The sequence below is a fragment of the Amphiprion ocellaris genome, chromosome 18 (genome assembly GCF_022539595.1).
Source record: "Amphiprion ocellaris isolate individual 3 ecotype Okinawa chromosome 18, ASM2253959v1, whole genome shotgun sequence".
NCBI classification, from domain to species: Eukaryota; Metazoa; Chordata; class Actinopteri; family Pomacentridae; genus Amphiprion; species Amphiprion ocellaris.
In genome coordinates this window covers 8617457-8638527 of record NC_072783.1, presented here as the reverse complement: position 1 = coordinate 8638527, position 21071 = coordinate 8617457, and the positions used below count along the sequence as shown (strand labels likewise).

At 38.1% G+C, this 21071-nt stretch overlaps 1 protein-coding gene across 1 annotated transcript in view; it reads left to right on the top strand.

The window, feature by feature from the left end:
• Positions 1–8795: 8795 nt before the first annotated feature.
• The window catches only part of waplb (WAPL cohesin release factor b), a 64577-nt gene continuing 52301 nt past the window's right edge, over positions 8796–21071 (top strand). Inside the window, exons 1-2 of the mRNA XM_023271303.3 lie at positions 8796–9117; positions 10306–10814. Of these exons, the coding sequence (XP_023127071.2) occupies positions 10328–10814 (487 nt within the window). The 5' untranslated portion in view covers positions 8796–9117; positions 10306–10327. The remainder of the gene's footprint in view (positions 9118–10305; positions 10815–21071) is intronic.

Sequence of the window (21071 nt, the reverse complement as noted above, 5' to 3'; positions counted from 1 at the left end):
AAACTCTGAATATATTGAATGAAACTCTGAATATATGGAATGAAAATCTGAATATATGGAATGAAAATCTGAATATATTGAATGAAACTCTGAATATATGGAATGAAACTGAATATATTGAATGAAACTCTGAATATATGGAACGAAACTCTGAATATATGGAATGAAACTCTGAATATATTGAATGAAACTCTGAATATATTGAAAGAAACTCTGAATATATGGAATGAAACTCTGAATATATTGAATGAAACTGAATATATTGAATGAAACTCTGAATATATTGAATGAAACTCTGAATATATTGAATGAAACTCTGAATATATGGAATGAGAATCTGAATATATGGAATGAAAGTCTGAACACTTTCATTCAATATATTCCAACTTTCATTCAATATATTCTGACTTTCATTCAATATATTCCGACTTTCATTCCATATATTCAGACTTTCATTCAATATATTCAAACTTTCATTCAATATATTCCGACTTTCATTCAATATATTCAAACTTTCATTCCATATATTCAGAATTCTAGATTTTATATATATATATATAATTTCCTAAACGGCATGCCATAATATATATATATATATATATATATATATATATATATATATATATATATATATATATATATATATATATATATATATATATATATATATATATATATATATATATCATGTGCAAAAATATATAACGCTATCATTGTACAGTGTAACAAACACAAATAATTTGCAACACACAAGATCTACAATATGCATAATTGTAATCTGTAGTGTGCAAAATTGCCAAAAAAAATAATAGCGTAACATAAAAACTCTACCATGTGCAAAAAAATGCAACAAGGAAAACCCAAAACAAAAAATATAGATAAAATGTACAAGTCTATTGTGCACAAAAATGTGACAAAAATATGCAAAAATAAATAAAATGTAAAGTCATATATGTGTGTGTGTGTTTGTGTGTGTGTGCATGTGTGTGTAACGAAATGTAAAAAAATATATAGTATAAAAGTGCAAAAAGCAAAATCCAAAACAAAACATATGATGTAAGAATATACTGTGTATAAAAATGAGAAAAAATGTGCAAAAATAATTCAAATATAATCTAAAAAAATGTATACCATGTGCAATAATGTAAAATATATAAGTAAAAATATACAGCCTCAAAGTTTTAAAAAGTCATCTAAAATTTTAAAATTCAGGGGGAATTATCTTCAGCAAACGAATTCTGAAGCCAAATAAAAAACATTATATGCAATTAGCCATTTGTGAAGTAATTAAAAACTAAGAATATGTAAAGTTGTAAACCCATTTGGTTTATTTTGAAAGTGCAAATAAATTAAAGCTGCATCACACTAATCATATTGATGATGAAATCTTGAAAAAAAAGTCACAATATCTGCTTGTGATCAGGTTTAACACACCTGAAGTCGTGACATTATCCAAGATTAAATCATGAAATACTTAAATAGAAATGCTGTTCCACTTTCCCGTCCTCGCCTTCTTTGTGCTTTTATTTTGAAGGCAGATTATTCTGTGTGTGTCAGCTGTAACTTGATTCTTCTGCAGGTTTCCAACCAATCCACTGAGATGAAGTTTTCCCTCATTCTGGCCGCTAAGGCTCTTGGGAAATGCTGTCTCACAGAAACAACAGCAGCTCAGGCTCTTCAGAGCTCAGAATCTGTTAAATTGAAAACACAGGAAGTCATTTTCACACCAGTTCAGATGAAATATTCTCACTAATATCTGAGTCTGGATGCAGATTTCCTTCTTATCGACTCGTCCAGCAAATAATTTAAACACCAAGCACTCAATTTCCCGCATTCTAGTGAATTTTATGCATCAGTTTGTATGTTTTCCACCAAGTTCACACGTTCTTCATCTTTTCTGTATAAGTTTTGATCTATTTATTTTAATACATTTAGTTGCATTTTGTAATTTCACTTTTACATGTTTCATTTTATTTATTTATTTTTACCTGTGCATGTAAAGCACTTTGAGCAGCCTCTGCGAATACTAAGGATTTATACTGTAAAAATAAAACAGAAAAAATCTGTAATTTTACTCAGTTTTCTCTTCTTAGTTTACAGATATTTTCAACATTTTTAACAACACAAAAATATCAATAAAATTACAAAAATTAACCGTGACTAGCCATAAAATATTTATTTTTTGCAGGACTTTAAAAAAATATTTTGGACATAAAAGCAATACAAAAATGCATTTGCACAAATATTTCTTTTTTAATTTAATTTTAATTTTTATTGAGTTTTTATTTATTTATATATTTGAACTATATATAATTAATCTCACTCAAACTTTTTGATTTTTTGAGGCACAATTAATGAATGTTATGATAGTTTTTCAAAATAAAAGTCTCTGGCTGCTTTCATTCAGTTATTTTTGGGGGACAAATGCAACACGTGTCGCTGGTTTCAAAGTCTAGAGGTGATGATTTTGATCTTTTGTGCTATTTTGAATCTGACAACACACACACACGCACACACACACGCGCGCACACACACGCACACACGCACACACACATATTCCACTGATTTGAACCTGAAACACCCTCAGAGGAGGAAACAGCATCTGGTTTTAGTGTTTCGGACTGAACCAGGGGACTTCCCAGAGGTCACAGCTGTCCTGAGGAGGAGTGTGTGTGTGTGTGTGTGTGTGTGTGTGTGTTGTGTCTGATTGTTTGAATTAATTTCCTCACATGGAGGGGAAAAAAACGCACCAAACCGGATGGAGCAGAATAAACAGGTGTTTCTTCTTGTTTCCTTTTCTGTTCGGGGCTCAGACTGAGATTAATTTCTGAAATTAACAAGATAAAGACTCCCAAAAATGTCCAAACACACAGTGATCAATTTGATTCAAACATTGATCCACACATTAGTGAACTAAACTAACCTTCCACCTGCACATTTTCACACTTTTTTTTATTCTCTGATTGACTCACTTCCTCCCAACTCTGTACTGTAGATCTTTACACTTTCTCTGCACTGCATTTGCAAATGTGTTAAAACTCTGTCACATAAACTAATTGAAATTAACGAAACTCACTGCTTTTCTGCACGATAAACAAGATTTTAAATTTCCAAGACTCAATAATACATAACTCTTCGGTAAGCTTGCATCTTATTTTATCGTAAATACAATCATAAGTGGATAAAATTGGATTGTTGAGAAAAAAATGTTGATCTCTGTGATTAAACATTGAAAAATTAGTGCTAACAGGAGCACAGATTGGAAGATATTTAGGACAAACTGCATTTACGGAGACAGATTTATTTATTTTTTAACAAGAACAGTATTGGAAAGTGACGTAAATACAATTTATCATCCATTTTGTGCTGCTTAATACTTCCACTGCACTAAATCTCAAAGGGAAATGTTGTACTTTCTGTTTTAATGCGTTGATTTTACAATGTTTAAAAGACATTTCAGCTAAATTGGCACTCATTTTTTCTGTGAGTCTGTGAAACTTGACAAAATATATTTAAAAAAAGACATTTTAAAAAAGAGTAAAATCAGAGGTTGGATGAAACAGAAAAGTAAATTCTGACATCTAGTGGTAAAAAACAAGAATCACAGCTTAGTTTGTCTCATTCGGCCAAAAAATATATTTATGTTGGAAAACTGTAAAAACCAAATATTACTTGAATTTCCTGCTTACAGTATTTTTATTCTTGTTCCTAATGAAGAAAATTAAACATTAGGTCACACGCCAGGTCAGCTGTGTAGTGTCGCTTGTAAAAGCAGAACCAGATTAAAGGTAAATTCTGACATCTAGTGGTGAAAATTGAGAATCACAGCTCAATTGTCGTGTGGAAAACTGTAAATATCAAATATTACTTGAGTTTTCTGATCACATTATATTTATCCTTGATCCAGATAATGAATATTCCATGTTAGGTCATGCACCTTGTCAGTGATGTCGTGTCTCTTCGAGGCATTTCGATTTTTTAAAAATAAAAATCATGTGACTGGACTGCCGATGTGATGTGATGTTAAACAACCAGTAAGAAACTGCTGTGATCTGAATTAAAAGGCTTTTCATTCCTGAGAGTACAGATTTATAGAAACATTATAGTACTTAGCCTCTATTGAAACTGGCCTTAGAAGTCTTTCATGAAAGAAATTGAAAGTTACCTTTGTCATAATCAACCCCCAGAAGCTCAAAACCTGTCAGTGGGTTTGAAAAAAAAAAAAAATCGAACTTGCACCATTTATGAGTAAGAAACTGTTTAGTCCAAAGTGACTTAAACTTTCTTGAATGACCAGAAAATGGACCAAATTAACTGAAAATGGGTCCAAAATGGCTCAAAATTTGTCAAACATGACTGAAACCTGAATATTTGTTCAAAATGATTGAAAACATTGTCTAAAATGATTTCAAAATTCTGTAAAATAATTGAAAAATGATCTAAATGACTTCAACTTGTCTGAATGTCTGAAGAAAATGTCCAGAGTGACCCAAAATTCATCCAAAATGATCATGAGAGGAAAATCCAACAACATGACAACAAAATGAAGATGCAAAATGTCCACAAAAGACATTATTGTCATTTTTGTTTAATTTTCATCAAAGTGACTTAAACTTGTCTGAAATTTGTCCAGAATGACTCAAAAAATCATCTCAAATGTCCTAAAACTGTCTGAATGCCCAAAAAATGGTCCAAAATATCTCAAAGTTTGTCCAAAATGGCTCAAAGTTGATCAAACATGACTAAAACTTGGAAACTTGTCCAAAATGATTCAGATTTATGTCTAAAATGTCTTCAAAATTGGTCAAAAATGGCTCAAATTTCTCCAAAATAACTAAAGAAATATCTAAAATGACTTAAACTTGTCCAGAATTATCGAAGAAAAAAAAAAGTCTCCAGGATGGCTCCAAATTTGGCCAAAATGATCCTGAATGGAAAATAAAACACATTGGATGAATCAAATAAATGCAGCATGGCTCAGAAAAAGTGAACAGAGGAGCAAGTAGTTGGAAGATACATTCAGCATGGTGAAACATCTTTCTACAGATGATGAGCAGAGTAGAGAGAAAAAGTCTGGAGAGGATGGAAACATGGAAATAGTTCAATATTTGTAGTATGTGGAGACAAAGTGACTACAAACAGACACAAAACAACATGAACGAGACACTAAATGACAGAAACAAGACAAATCAAAACAAACAAGGTGCAAAAAAACAACAAAATACTGACACAAAACGGCCTAAACGACACACAACTTGTCAGAAATGAGACAGAAAACAACAAAACAGATACTTTAAAAGTGCCTATAAAGAGACTACATCGGCCCAAATGCATAAAATGGCCAAATAAATCTTTCATGGTATCTATAAATAGTTCTGTACCCCTTCTGGGTTAGCATGCTAATGTACCCTTATGTATACATTAGCATGCTAACCCAAAAAGCAGAAACATTTGATAAATTCTTCTTCAAGGACTTCACTAATCTAGCTCCACAGGGAAGACAAATGTTAGTTTTAACGCCTTTCATTCTGTAAATATTCATAAAAAGGCGATTAAAAAGTTTACTTCATATACAGACGATGTCATTCTATTCTTCACATGTCCACAGGAGAGTCTTTGAAGCCCACAAAGTAAATGCATCGCTCTCCGAGGCCTTTCTCCTCTCCGAACCTTCATCTCCTCTGACAGCGAGCTGATCAGGCCGGTAAAAGTCACTCGGCTTCGCTGCTCTTTGTCTTTGCCAGAGTCGATCCTGCGGCTGCTATCTGCCGAATGTCAAAGGCCTAATTGTATCTAAAGCCGGCGCTGCCAGCCCCGATGCCAGCCGCTGTGCCGGTTCATTCTTCAGAGCCGTGTGATGCCTGGACTCTCCAGGTGCCGCCCCGAAGCTCTGCCAGGTTCTCAACAAGCGGGGAGCTGCTGGCATCCAGAGGAAACGCTCGGATCTGTTCTTCATTGCCGGGTGTGGAACCCCCTCGTGGTGCAGTGCTGTCGGTCCGATGGCTGGCAGGAAGGACGGAGCTGGCACAGGGGCCACAGCATGCGAGGACGGGCCGCGAGCCAGGCTTAGCGCTCGGCGGTGGCTCTTGGAGGGATTTTTAGAGCTTGAATAAACGGGGAACGCTGCCAAGATGACCTGAGTGGCCTGAAGGAACAGACAGCGGCAGCAGGGTTCTTGTCAACAAGCTCTGGGATTGTTTCAGGTCCAACGGTGTTTCCCCGAATCTCCTCAAAAACAAGCAGACGGAGACGCAAGTTTTCATAGAATCACCCAGATAGAGGGCTTGATTTTGTTCTAAAGATGTTCTGAGAAAGTTCTGTAGAGTTCATGCGATGTTTTCAGTGAGAAGTTTAGTGCATTATTCCTAAATCCATCCTGAAGGGTTAAACTGTCAGATGATACCTCAGTGTCCTGATGTTCTTGAAACGTAGCGCTGGAGGAAGTTTTAATAAAAGAACTGCTAAATGTTTTGTTATTATCAAAACATTGACAGAACATATTGCAAGGAAAGTTCTGTCATCTGAGGCCGAGAGAACATTTTTTGAATGTTGCAGAAGTGTTCCACCTCTGTTAATAAATCCCATGACAGGACATTTTATTAAAAAAGCATCTCAAAGAACATCTGGAGAACTTTTTTTGAATGTTGCTTTGAGAATGTTCTTCCTCTAAGCTTACGGAACACTGCGAAAATGTTTAACAGAAGAATTGCAGGCTAAATGTTTTGTTACTGGAACGTTGTCTATAGAAAGTTCTGTCACCTGAGGACTTGAGAACATCTTGAGAACAACTTTTGAAAGTTGCATTGAGAATGTTCTCCTTCTGTAATTGCAGAACAACAAGAAAAGTTTTGTTTTGTTCATATGTTGCATTATTGGAATGTTTCCTGAAGAAAGTCTAGTCATCGGAGATCATTAGAACATCTGGAGAACATTTTTTGAGTGTTGCATTGAGAATGTCCTTCCTCTGTAATTACAGAACATTGTGGAACATTGTGAAAAGGTTTGAAAGAAAGATTTTCAGGATGAAAGTTCTGGTAATATATTAAATTACTGGGATGTTTTCTAAAGAAATTTCTGTCATCTGACTCCTAGAAAGCATCTGGAGAATTTTTTTGAATGTTGCATTAAGCATGTTCTTCCTCAACAATTACGGAACATTATGGAACATTGCGAAGAAGTTTAAACGAAAGATTTGTAGTACAAATGTTTTGTTCATGTTGCATTACTGGAACATTTTCTAAAAAAAAAGCTTCTGTCATCTCAGGCATTGAGAACATCTAAGAACATCTTTTTTTAAATGTTGCATTGGGAATGTTCTTCCTCTGTAATTACAGAACACTGCGGAACATTATGGAACACTGTGAAAGGGTTTAAAATGAAGATTTGCAGGCTAAACATTCTTCTTCTGTATTCATGGAAAGATGTGAAAGTTCTGTTTTGTTCTTATATTGCATTATTGGAACATTTTCTAAAAGAAGTTCCGTCATCTGAGGCCTTGAGAACATCTGGAGAACATTTTTTTTGAATGCTGCACTGAGAACGTTCTTCTTCTGTGACTGTGGCACACTAAGAAAGTTGCATTTTGTTCATACATCACATTACTGGAACATTTTGTAAAGAATGTTTTGTCATCCGAGGCCTTGAGAACATCTGGAGAACATTTTAAAACATGATTCATGGGGAATCTTCTTCCTCTGTAATCATGGAACATTGTAGACCATCATGGGAACATTTTATAGAAGAATATTTTGTAATTTATTCTCCAAAACATGGTAAGAATATTGCAGGCAAGATGTTAGACCTTTGATTGATAACAAATCACATTACATGAATGTTTTTATAAAAAGTCTGAGACTTGGAGAACGTCTGGAGAACGTTTTTTGAATGCTTCATTGAGAACCTTCTTCCTCTGCAATCATGGAATGTTTTGTAGAAGAACTGCTGGCTGAAGGTTTTGTTCATGTATCATATTACTTGAACGTTTTTTTTTTTTTTTTAAAGAAAGTTCTGTCATCTGAGGCTTGGAAAACATCTGGAGAACGTTTTTTAAATGTTGCATTGAGGACATGCTTCTAGAACATTCTGGAACATTTAGGGAATGTTTAATAGAAGAATTGCAGGCTAAATGTTTTGCTATTATGTCACATTCCTCCAGCATTTTTAAAAGAAAGTTCAGTAACTGAGGCCCTGACAACATCTGGAGAATATCCTTTGAACGTTGCATCGAAAACGTTCAATCGTGGGACGTTGTGGGACATTGAGGGAAAAATATATTCAGTAATCCGTCTTTTTTACGTATGCAATTCATGGCGTTATAATTCTGTTTAATTGTGCAGAACTTTACATTGTACGAAAAAACGAAATAAATTGCACTAAAAATAAATAAAATTAATTCCAAAACATATCAAAACGTCTTAACCCTATCCATTTTTCATGCCGATTTTACATTTTGTCGACTGTAACAGGAGTGCCTGAACGCAGCATTCGCAATGATAAGATTAATAAAGCTACTGTTGTAAAGTTTTGAATGTTACATAAAGATACTTCCGGGTATTGTTAAAAAATAAAACACAACAAAAGCTGCACTGTGACAAAATAATGCAAAATATCGTATTCATTTGATATTAAAGGATATGTAGATAAGTGGTTCTATATTTTTGAATTGTAATGTAAGGTGTAAATTCCTCCACGTCAGGTATTTTTTTAGCTAATATGATTTCCCATACGTTAAGTTTATGCTTTTATTTTTAAGGGCAGATCAGCCTGTTTACGGTTACGCGCCGCTACTTCCCGTTAGCTTGACGCAGCGGTGGAGTCCAATGGAAGCCTTCGTCACAGCCCGGAGGAGACAATCGAGAGCGATTTAGCCCGAAAACCGGAGCCCGTTTCTGCAGAAGAGCTTCTAAACCGAGCGTTTTCTCCGCAGACCGGATCCTCGGTCCTCTCTGCTGCGTGTTCGTGTCCCCGATCGGCCGTTCGCGGCGGCTGCTCGGCCTTGTTTATACTGTGCAGGGGAAGCTCGAAGCAGGAAAGCAGGCCCGGTCCTGTTAACGAGTTTAACGACCGTTTCGGTGGTCCGGAGTGTGTTTCGTGTGGATCGGCCCTTTAGCTCACCAAGTAAGTGGACACACTGATGGCATTCGGGGACGATTTAGCGGCGGGAAGTGCCCCGTGTGCGGATGTTTTGGTTGCGGCGCGGCGCGATGCCAGTTTGTAGTTATTGTTAGCCGTTAGCATCCAGCTAGCTAGCGGTTCAGCTTGATGCTAATGCTAACGGTTAAAACTCGAGTTACGATACGCAGCGCGCATTTGGAGACACGTCTACACGCATTTGCTGTCTTGTTTCTGTCACATCCACCGCGGTATTTAGTTATATTTCCATTAATTCGCCCGTTAGCATCCTACCACTGCTGATAGCATAAACTTAGCACCTTTAGCACGCCGCTAGCTAAGTTAGCCTTGTTTTGTCAAACCAGCTGGCTGAGAAGTATTCGAGCTGCGAGCTGCTAATTCTACTCAGCTACACTTTTTCTGAATTAGCCTTAGCACAAGTAAAACTACTTTAAAATGGTTATATTTGGGGATTTTACAGTTTGCTTACGGACAAAATCCTGAAGAGGTCGATCATTTGTGAACTCGTATCTGTTAAATCGCTGATTATTTACGTGTAATCATTGATTTGCAAACTAGTAAATAAATGCAATGCTTTTGAGTAAAAATGTGCAGAAATGATGGTAATAATCACAGATCTTGTTGAGATTTGAACACACCGGGGGCTCATGCTGCTAGTCTTTAGATTTTAATCTGATAATTGCACCATTTTGAGCTATGTCTGTGTAAAACTTACTATAAAATGTGAGATGCTGTGCTTGGATTAATATCAGTGAGTGCAGGAAAGCTGCTGCTTACCCTGGAATTATTTATCTGATTTTCTGCTACATATTACTTGTTTTAAATTTAACAATAATTTGAGTGACTGACCCTTTAAATGGTTCAGAAAAAGAAGAGCAGATGCAGGTGAGGAGAGAAAGTTCATCCATGAAGTTGCAGAACACAATACTACAAATAAATAACTAATAATAGTCAATGTAGCTTAGAGCTGGAATCAGGTGAGCTTTAGCAGTGATCGGTAGGATGTTGACTTCATTTCACATGAACAGGAAGCTGGGAGTGATGTGATATCTTCTGCAGGAATCAGTAAGAAGCTGCTGAACTTCTAGTGTTGACAGAGCAGCTTCAGGTTTATGAGTTGTAGAAATTAATGACTTTGATGCTCGTTAAAGAGTCTCTCTGCTCTTGTTTCAGAGAATATGACCCAGATGCAACAATGACATCCAGATTTGGTAAAACCTACAGCCGCAAGGGAGGGGAGGGCACGTCCAAGTTCGACGAGGTTCTGTCCACCAAGAGGGGCACCCTCAGCACCAAATGGGGCGACACCACCTACAAGGCCAAGGTGGGCTCCAAGCGCACCGGCGCCTCCAAGAATGACTCCGTCCTGGAGGTCTACAAACGGCCCCGTCCCTGTGGAGACGGTCTGGAGGACCCGTTCGGGTTCGACAGTGACGAGGAGTCCAAACCCGTGTCGTCCCGCGGCGGCAGCAAGTTGTCGCCTGCCAAGCCGGCCTCGGCGGAGCCTCCGCAGGCCGAAAGACCGGACGTTTCTCTGCACACGGCTAGCAGGTCCAGCTTCCAGGGGGGATCCCACGGCTCGGCGTCCGCCAGAGGGGCATCGTGGCTGGCCGGGGACAAGAGCCAGCCCCGGGGGATGGAGGACACGGCTCGGTTCTTCAATAGCAGCAGCACTAACACAGGTAACACACCGTCCGGACGCTGGAACGGTGGATTAAAACCACATCTGTGTTTATTAATTTAGTTTCTTATTAGTTTAGTACATACACGACCGTTCAGAAGTTTGGGGTCTCTTAGAAATGTCCTTATTTCTGAAAGAAAAGCAGTTATTTTCAATGAAGACAACATTCAGTTAATCTATTCTGAGGAAATTAACAAGGCTGCTCCTGATCATCTAAATATTGATCCGAAGCTAGAAGGGCTGCGGTGTTGATCAGTCGGTCGATATATTCTCTCGTTTGACCAAATTCTCATTGGGTGGACTATCTCCGTAAGAAAACGAGCTCTACATCAACAGCCCTCCTGGATTAAAGTGTTATTTTGGCGGCAAGAGACTCATGTTTTCGCAGCTTTGAAGTGGCCCAACCAACTGGAGATCTACTGTATTTTACATTTATTTAACATTTACTGGAATTCGGATCCCAATTAACGGACATCTGGTCAGAGACGTCTTCAGTGTGGCTGCAAATTAGTGCCAAACAGCATTTTGTACGTAACAGCTCAGCAACCAACACGTCAGATCGTCTAAAAACAGCAGCTAACTTATCGGAGTTATAGCTAGGTAGCTAGGTGGGTACTTTGATGATCCAGAGGGAAATTCAAGAAACCAGCAGCATATTAAACACACAGAAATAAAGATAAATATGTACAGAATCGTTCAAAAATTAGGAGTCACTTAGAAATGTCCTTATTTTTGACAGAAAAGCAGTTTTCTTCAATGAAGATAACATTAAATGAATGATAAATCCAGTCTAGACATTGTTAATGTGGTAAATGACTATTCTAGCTGGAAACGGCTGATTTTTAATGGAATATCTCCATAGAGGTACAGAGGAACATTTCCAGCAACCATCACTCCTGTGTTCTAATGCTACATTGTGTTAGCTAATGGTGTTGAAAGGCTCAGTGATGATTAGAAAACCCTTGTGCAGTTATGCTAGCACATGAATAAAAGTGTGAGTTTTTATGGAAAACATGAAATTGTCTGGGTGACCCCAAACTTTTGAACGGTAGTGTAGATGTTACCAGAGCTGGAACTGTGGACAGATGTGGATTAGAGCTGCATTTGTATTGATTAATTTAGTTTCTTGTTGGTTGTAAATGTTACCAGAGTGGGGACCTCCTTAACAAACTGCAGCATTTCGCGCAGATCTGAGTGAAGTCATCCAATCGTTCTGTGCGAGTTTTTTTTTTCCCATGTCGTTTTTAGAGAAAATCAGTGTTCTCCCGCAGCCGCCGCTCGCTGTCAGTGCCGTTGCTTTCAGCCCGACTTGTCCTCGGCTTTCCGTGACTGCTGCTGGCCACCTGCCAGAGACGAGAGCCGCTCCAAGCGAGCAGAAAGTCGCGATCCGGCGAGCTCTCGACCTCAAGTGTCGGTGCTCTGAAGCCGGCGAGACGTGCGAGTTAACCCGAAGCTCTTCCATCAGCAGCAGCAGCCGTGTTATCTGCTTACTAATGCTGGCCGTGTTGACTCAGTAAATACGACAAAATCCTTGACCAAATAACTCCTCTGATAAAGTGTGCCGGAGCTGTGGAGCTGACTGTTGCTGCTTTCCGACCGGTATTTATATATTCAAGAAGGCATGAAGTTCATTTTGCTGAGCTGGAACTCAAAATACATCTCAGCTGTAAATCAGAAAAGCAAATTTAAAATATTCGGCTGTTCATGCTGTGATTAGATATCCTAAAAGTGTGTTTCGTGACAGCAGATCCTGTGTGAGGCGTTATTTGGATGACTACTGCTTTGATCAACCTGAATCTGTGTCTCAGAGCTAGAAGTTTTTGTTAATTCGATCCAACATACACTATCGTTCAAAAGTTTGAGACAATTTCATGTTTTCCATGAAAACTCACACTTTTATTCATTCATTCACAGGAGTGATGGTTGCTGGAAATGTTCCTCTGTACCCCTATGGAGATATTCCATTAAAAATCAGCCGTTTCCAGCTAGAATAGTCATTTACCACATTAGTGATGTCTAGACTGGATTTATCATTCATTTAATGTTATCTACATTGAAGAAAACAGATTTTTTTTGTTTAAAAGTTTGGGGCCACCCAGACAATTCCATGTTTTCCATGGAAAAATCAACCGGTTCCAGCTAGAATACAGGGGGTCCTCAACTTATGTTGGATTTCCTTCCCTACGGTGCGACGTATGTCAATTTTCGCCCAAAGTCGGAACTCGCATGACGCACATCACAATGTCGAGCAGTTCTTCGGAAAAGTCATGAATATCGTACGTAGCGTACAAACAGCGAATGTAAACAAAGCTGTCTTATAGCACCGTGTGACGACGTATTCATCCGCTCGCCAACTGGTTCCACGCAGCATGACCAGTTCCAACATAACGACAAAACGCCATAGGTTGTAGGATGTCATAAACCGAGGACCCCCTGTAGTCATTTACCACATTAACAATGTCTAGACTGGATTTATGATTCATTTAATGTTATCTTCATTGGAAATAACTGCTTTTCTTTCAAAAATAAGCACATTTCTAAGTGACCCCAAACTTTTGAACAGTAGTGTACATCATAAAAACGTGTTTTGTGACAGCAGATCCTGTGTCAGTCCGTAGTTTGCAGGCTTGTCAGGCATTATTAGGATGATTACTGCTTTGATAAACCTGAATTTGCATCTCAGAGCTCAAAGTTTTACAGTTAATTTGATCCCACGTATATTTTAAGCCGTAGTATGTGTGAACCGGCATCCTGAGTAAAGGATTCCCTCAGGATTGGGCCTGAGGCCAGTCCAGGTGTTTTTCTGTTGATCGGTTAAAACCTGATCTCTTTCCAATAATATCACTGGATTGTCGCTCGTGTGGCAGCTGTGAAAACCACCTTACTGTCATCTTAAGGGACATTTTTGTGAGCGAAAGACTGAGTACTTGATAATATGCCAGCATTGGGCAGAAATCCACTGGAGTAGCTGCTTGTTTCTTGGTTTTGTTGATGTTTCTCTGCTTCTGGTGTGAAGATGAACTGTCCAAATCTTGTCCCAGTTATAGACCAACACATCTAGACGTAGAGTATGAGACCATTTGATCAATACAGAGCCAATAATGGGCTTTATTGTATTTTTAATGCAGTCAAATTGAGCAGTTGAACAAATACAAACTGCCTTATTTAGGTAAAATCTTTGGCCTGCAGTGCCAGAGTGACTCTGATTGAACCGTCTTTCTTTAAAAATGCAATCTAATTTCAAACTCTAGCGGCACACCCGGCTTCCAGTCCAGTCGGTCGCATGGAGACGCTACACCCAGTCATTTGGAGCTGCACCATGGCCAGCAGCTCTTTATTTAAAACATGTGTTAAGAACAAGACTCCTGGCTCAGGTCATTTATTGTGGCCGTTTGTCGTTATATATATTGACCCCAATAAAAATTATACGTTAATCCCACCTTTTTCCCCACATCTGTTGGGAAGAAAAAGTTTTTGAGGATGGGAAGCACTTCTGCGTTGGGAAAGTTACTCTGAGATGCTAAGACTTAGAGAAGAGTTCTCACGAGTAAAGACTTTTCGTACTCTCTACCATCAGGCTTTTGAAGCTCAGAATTATTATTTTCTGTTGTTGGTGTTTTTTTAGAATCTTTTGAGCTCATCAGTTGTCTTTGCGTGGACTTGAGAATCGTGTTTTTAGAATTTTGGGCGTTTGTACATCGTGTCCTGGTTTCACAAACCTGGATTAACTCTTATTCCAGTTGTGAGAAACGTGACTATTCTAGCTGCGTTGCTCAGAAAGAAACGAGAACTGTTGCATGTCTACATCTTAGCCTGATTTCAGAAATGAGGATTCCAGAAAGTTCTGTTATCTGAGGACTTGGGAACGTCTCGAGAAGAGCTTTTGAATGTTGCACTGACAACGTTCTTCTTCTGTAATTGCAGAACAATGAGAAAGTTTTCTAAAAAGTTTTTCTAAAAAAGTTCCGTCATCTGAGGACATTGGAACATCTGGAGAACATTTTTTCAAGGCTACTTTGAGAATGTTCTTCCTCTACTATTACAGAACGTTGTGGAACATTGTGAAAAGGTTTAAAAGGAAGATTTGCAGGCAAAATGTTTTGGCAATATCACATCACTGGAACATTTTCTAACGAAAGTTCCGTCATCAGAAGCCGTTACAACATCTGGAGAAAATTTTTTGAATGTTGCATTGAGAATCGTCTTGAGATGTACTGAGAAAGTTCAGTTTTGTTCTACGAAAGTTCCGTTTTATTCGTATGTCATATTGCTGGGATGTTTTCTAAAGAAAGTTCCGTCATCTGAGGACTCGAGAACATCTGCAGAACAACTTTTGAAGGTTGCATCAAGAACATTCTTCTTCTGTAATTGCAAAACAATGAGAAACTAGAGTTTTATTCATATATTGAATTATTGGAACGTTTTCTAAAAAAAATTGTCATCAGGCCATTAGAACATCTGGAGAACTTTTTGTGAATGTTGCATTGAGAATGTTCTTCCTCTGTAATTGCAGAACATTGTGGAACACTGAAAAGGTTTAACAGAAGAATTACAGGATAAATATTTTGTCAGTATTACATCACTGGAACATTTTCAAAAGAAAGTTGTGTCATCTGAGTACTCAAGAACATTTAGAGAACATCTTTTGAAGGTTGCATTGACAGTGTTCTTCTGTAGCTGCAGAACAATGAGAAAGTTCTGTTTTGCTCATATATTGCATTATTGGAACGTTTTCTAAAAAAAAGTTCTGTCATCTGAGAAATTGAGAACATCTGTAGAACAGTTTTTGAATGTTGCTATGAGAATCGTCTTGAGATACACTGAGAAAGTTCAGTTTTGTTCTGAGAAAGTTCCGTTTTATTCATTTATCATATTAGCGGGATGTTTTCTGAAGAAAGTTCTGTCATCTGAGGACTCAAGAACATCTTGAGAACCACTTTTGAAGGGAGAACGTTCTTCTTCTGTAATTGCGGAACAATGAGAAATTTTTATTCATATACTGCATTATTGGAACGTTTTCTAAAAAAAGTTCCGTCATCTGAGGCTATTAGAACATCTGAGAACGTTTTTTTGAATGCTACAGTGAGCGCATTTTTTTTCTGTAAGTGTGGAACATTAAGAAAGTCCGTTTTGTTCATACGTCACATTACTGGAACATTTTGTAAAGAATGTTTTGTCATCTGGGGCTTTTTTTAAAGATGCGAAAACTTTTGTGTTGGGAAATGAACTGTTCCTTCTACTGTTGTTTTTTTTTTTCTGGTGTTCTTTTGCTCTATTAATAAGCAAATGTTCTCTCCACTGTGGACCATCAGTATTCCTTTATCCCACCAGTATGTTATTCCAGGTGATACTAACCGTTACAGGAATGTCCTGTTAAAGTGCTAGTTTAGTTGTAAACATCACCAGTAATCGTATCCAGATACTGTATTTATTACATAAACTAAAAAGGTGATTCTGTTTTATTTTGTGCTCCACATAAATACCGTATTCTGCATCTAAAAACCAAGATAAGACTCCAAACCGGGCGTCCATGTAAACACAATCTGCCGTGATCGCCTGACTGTTTGGCAGGTTTTCTGGGCGATGCTGTGAACTCGTTTTCAGTCTTCTTTAGTCTGTTTCAGGTTAAACACTCGACTGAATGATTCCTTCAACCACAGTGGCAGCATTTGGTGCTCGTGGGTGTTCGTACCTGCTCAGATACTGTGCAGTTTCTTTTTTTTTTTTGATGTGCAGCTTTCTGCAGACTCATGAGACAGTCTGACACCCACACAAGCTGAGACTCATAACCGACACCGAGCCCCATCTGGTGCACCGAGCCGACCGGCCAAACTGTCGTGTTCGCACATCGCCGAGGTGTCGCCTCTCCAGACTCTTGTTATTTTTATCTGGCCGTTTGGAGGAAAGTTGAAGCCATGCAGGGTGAAGGATTATCAAACGGCATCTCGGCCCACAGAACCAAAGGAAATCTGAGCTACTCTTCAACCAATCGATCAGTCGTGGGTAGCGAAAGAAAACACCGATCTATAGATTAGCTAAATATAGCAAAGTGCTTTGACTGCTACTAGCTGTGTTAGCCTAAATGAATTATAAACAGCAATTTTTTGCAGCATATTAAATCATTTGAACTTGGTTATTTTAAGCTGAAAGGAAAACAGACCAGCATTAATGTGATTTCTGAAAGTAGAACTGCATTAGCTGGTGATTTAGGACTAAAACTACTGAGGAATAAAAACCTCCATGCAGTTTTTAGCTTTAATACATACACTACTGTTTAAAAGTTTGGTGTCACCCAGGCAATTTCATGTTGTCACACTTTTATTCATGTGCTAACATAACATTTTTAAGTGACCCCAAACTTTTGGACGGTAGTATACATTACTGAATGTTGCCCTATATTAGTTGAAGATGCTCTATATTAATTAAAGTTGCTCAAAAATGAGTTAAAGTTGCTCTATTTTAGCTAAAGTTGATATTATTAAAGTTGCTGTCTATTAAAGTTGTTCTATATTAGTTAAAGTTACTCTATAATAATCAAAGTTGCTCTGTTTTAGCTAAACTTGCTCTATATTTGCTAAAGTTGATATTAAAATTGCTCTCTATTAAAGTTGCTCTATGTTGAAGTTGCTCTATTTTAGCTAAAGTTTATATTATTAAAGTTGCTCTATATTAGTTAAAGTTACTCAAAAATGAGTTAAAGTTGCTCTGTATTAGTTAAAGTTGCTCTATATTAATTAAAGTTGCTCTATTTTAGCAAAAGTTGCTGTATTTTTGCTAAAGTTTATGTAATTAAGGTTGCTCTATATTAGTTAAAGTTGCTCTATATTAGTTAAAGTTGCTCTATATTAAAGTTGCTCCAAATTAGTTAAAGTTGCTCTATATTAGTTAAAGCTGCTCTATATTAAAGTTGTTCCAAATTAGTTGAAGTTGCTCTATATTAGTTTAAGTTGACCTACACTACCGTTCAAAGGTTTGGGACTGTCCAGACTGTATTTATGATTCATTTAATGTTATCTTCATAGAAAAAAAAATGCCTTTCTTTCAAAAATAAGGACATTTCTAAGTGACCCCAAACTTTTGAATGGTAGTGTACATTCTGTACATAATTATGCCTTTATATATTTTTTTTATTTGTACATCTCCTGTGTGCCCTGATCTTTTCTTTATTTCTGTGTGTTTAATATGCTGCTGGTTTCTTGAATTTCCTCTGGATCATAACTACCTACCTAGTTATAACACAGATAAGTTAGCTGCTGTTTTTAGATGATCTGACATGTTGGTTTTTGGAGCTGTTATGTACAAAATGCTGTTTGCAATCGACTTTTTGGCACAAATTTGCAGCCACACTGAAGACGCCTCTGACCAGATGTCTGTTAATTGGGATCCATTCCAGTAAATGTTAAATAAATGTAAAATACAGTAGATCTCCATTTGGTTGGACCACTTTAAAGTTGTGAAAACACGCGGGTTCGAGTCTCCTGCTGCCAAGATAACGGATTAATCCTGGAGGAAAAGCTGTTGATGTAGAGCTCATTCCAGCCAATGAGAATTTGGTCAAACGAGAGAATATATCGACTGACCGATCAACACCGCAGCTCTTCTAGCTTCAGATCAATATTCAGATGATCAGTGGCAGCCTTGCTAATTTCCTCACATCCTGCAGAACCTCCAGCGTGTCAAACAGGCCGGCTGCTGCTCTGCCATCTGCCGAGGAGCAACTGAAACTCTGTTAATCGCCGGCACATTTTGCAATCGTGGCAAACAAAAGGCTTGTTTTTAAAAAATCAAAACAAGAGCTTATGTGGATTTGTGTAATCGGGGCGTGAGGTAAATTCAAACGGGATTAACGGCAGATACTCCGAAGGCCTCCAACCTCTTCTGCTTGAAGTTGTCGGGGCTCCACGGATGAATCAACAAGGCAGAGTCGAGTCAGAATTATACCTAATCCTGAAATGCAGTGATCAAGTCTGGCTAATTTAGACTCACGTGGCTCCAAAACCTGAAACAAGAAAGAGTCAAGAAAGATGGATGTTGAGAACTTTAAAGGCAAGACAAGTTACAATGGCAAAGAAATACATTCAGCAGAGAACTTAAAAATTAATTCAACATTAAGATCATACAAGTATATTAAAAGTTAAGAGAATAGATTGAACATCTAAGAAAAAGCAGTAAACAATCTGGTTTTCAGGCCTGATTTAAAACAGTTTGAGCAGAACCTCAGGTCTTTAGGAAGTTTATTCCACAGGTGAGGAGCATCATAGCTGAATGCTGCTTCACTATTTTTGGTTGTGGTTCTGGGAACACACAGTAAAACTGTCCCTGATCACCTGAGGCCTCTGCATGCTTCATATGGAGATAATAAGTACAGGATGGAGTTTGGTACAAGATCATTCAGTGCTTTGTAGACCAGGAGTCAGACTTTGAAGTCTATCCTTTGACTAACAGGAAGCCAGAGTAGTGATTTGACGAAAGCTTGTCCATCTACTTATGTGATCATCGGTGTTGGTTGGTCTGTCTGTCCGTCTGTCTGTTCGCAACATTACTCAATAATGGACTAACAGATTTGGATGAAATTTTCAAGGAAGGTCAGAAATGACACAAGGACCAAGTGATTAGGTTTTGGCAGTGATGCGGCTTATAGTCTGGATCCATGGATTTGTTGAAGATTCCTGTATCATTGAGAGATAGCGGCACAGGATCACTGTAACTATGACAACAAGTGAACACTACGAGCAAAACAAGCCTGATGGATGCACTTTCCATCCAAAGTCACATCCCCTCTTCTCGGTTGAATTGCTCTTGAAGTATTTGTTGCGGTAAAGTGGAGTTTATATCAAGTGAAACTGCACAGCTTGGTCTTTCTAATGATGCTAGTAGCTTCTTTGTGCAACAAAGCATCTGCGAGAAAAATTATTTAGAATTTACATTAACTTTAATCTTAGTTTAAACCCAAATTCAGGTCGTTGTCCAGTTCTGCACATATGATTACTCCACCAAGAAGGCGGAGCCTCAGCGGAGTCATGTGACGATCGACGTACATTTGTCTGTCTGTCTGTTAGCAACATTACTCAAAAACAGACCAACAGATATGGATGAAATTTTCAGGGGAGGTCAGAAATGACACAAGGACCAAGTGATTAGATTTTGGCAGTGATGCAGCTTATAGTCTGGATCCATGGATTTGTTAAAGATTTCTGTACCATTGAGAGATAGTGGCATGTTGTCACTGTAACTATGACAACAACTGAACACTACATCAGCTGCCTGTTGATGATCACATGATTGTGATTCTGCTACAAATCCACCGCTGCGGACTTATCTGTCGGAAATGATACAAGGAACAACTGATTAAATTGTGGGGGTGTTTCTGAGTCCCATCAGTTCCCGTCGCCCGCTACATATTTAGGTCACGTGATTTGGTATCCATACATAACGTACACATGCATAACACACGCCTGTGTTCTGTTTGTGGGTACATCTATATTAAATGGACACATTCTATGTTGCCATGATTTCTGCCACAAATTTTTTCAAGATTTGATCCGTCGGAAATCATACAACTGAGCAGCCTTAGCAGAGTACTGCGTTCTGTGAGTGTTTTTCTAGTTATTGTGTTATTGGCGGCCTTCAGCTATAAAACCGATTTGCCCTCACTTGCTCTTCAAGTGTTTTATCTTTTTATTCATTTGTCACATAACATGAGTGAGGTCGTGAAGCAGTGAAACGGCCTACTTTCTGCACTTACGCCCCGACAAACTAAAACGACAGCTCCCGTTAAGAGCAAGAACTGATAATCTTTGATGCTATGCTGTGAAGCAATTTCTTTTTCCCATGTCTTTGCCGCCCATTTGTTATCTGTGGAGGCAGAAGTGACCAGAGGGGTGCTAATAACCAAAGTGTTGTCCCGGCAAAGTGGCTTCAGAGATTTTCTTGAAGAATTTACAGCGTCTGGCGAATGAGAGTTTGATGTGAAACCTGGTTGTCGTTCCAGCTGTTGACCTGTTTTCGAGGGTGCTTTTTGAAATGGTGCAATCATTTGGTACATTGTCTTTCTGCTGAGAAGTCTGTGGAGGCTGGCAGCGAGCCACATTGTGGGCACAGCGTTGTCTCGGTGATGCACCAGGTGGTATTCTGCAGGTTGCAAGTTGATGCTTTTTGCCATGAATCTATTTTACCGCTTTATAAAAGTGTGATTTGCTTTCTTCCCTGGAGGTAAAGGCTTGTAAACTATGTTGTGTTGAATTTATCCGTGATCCTG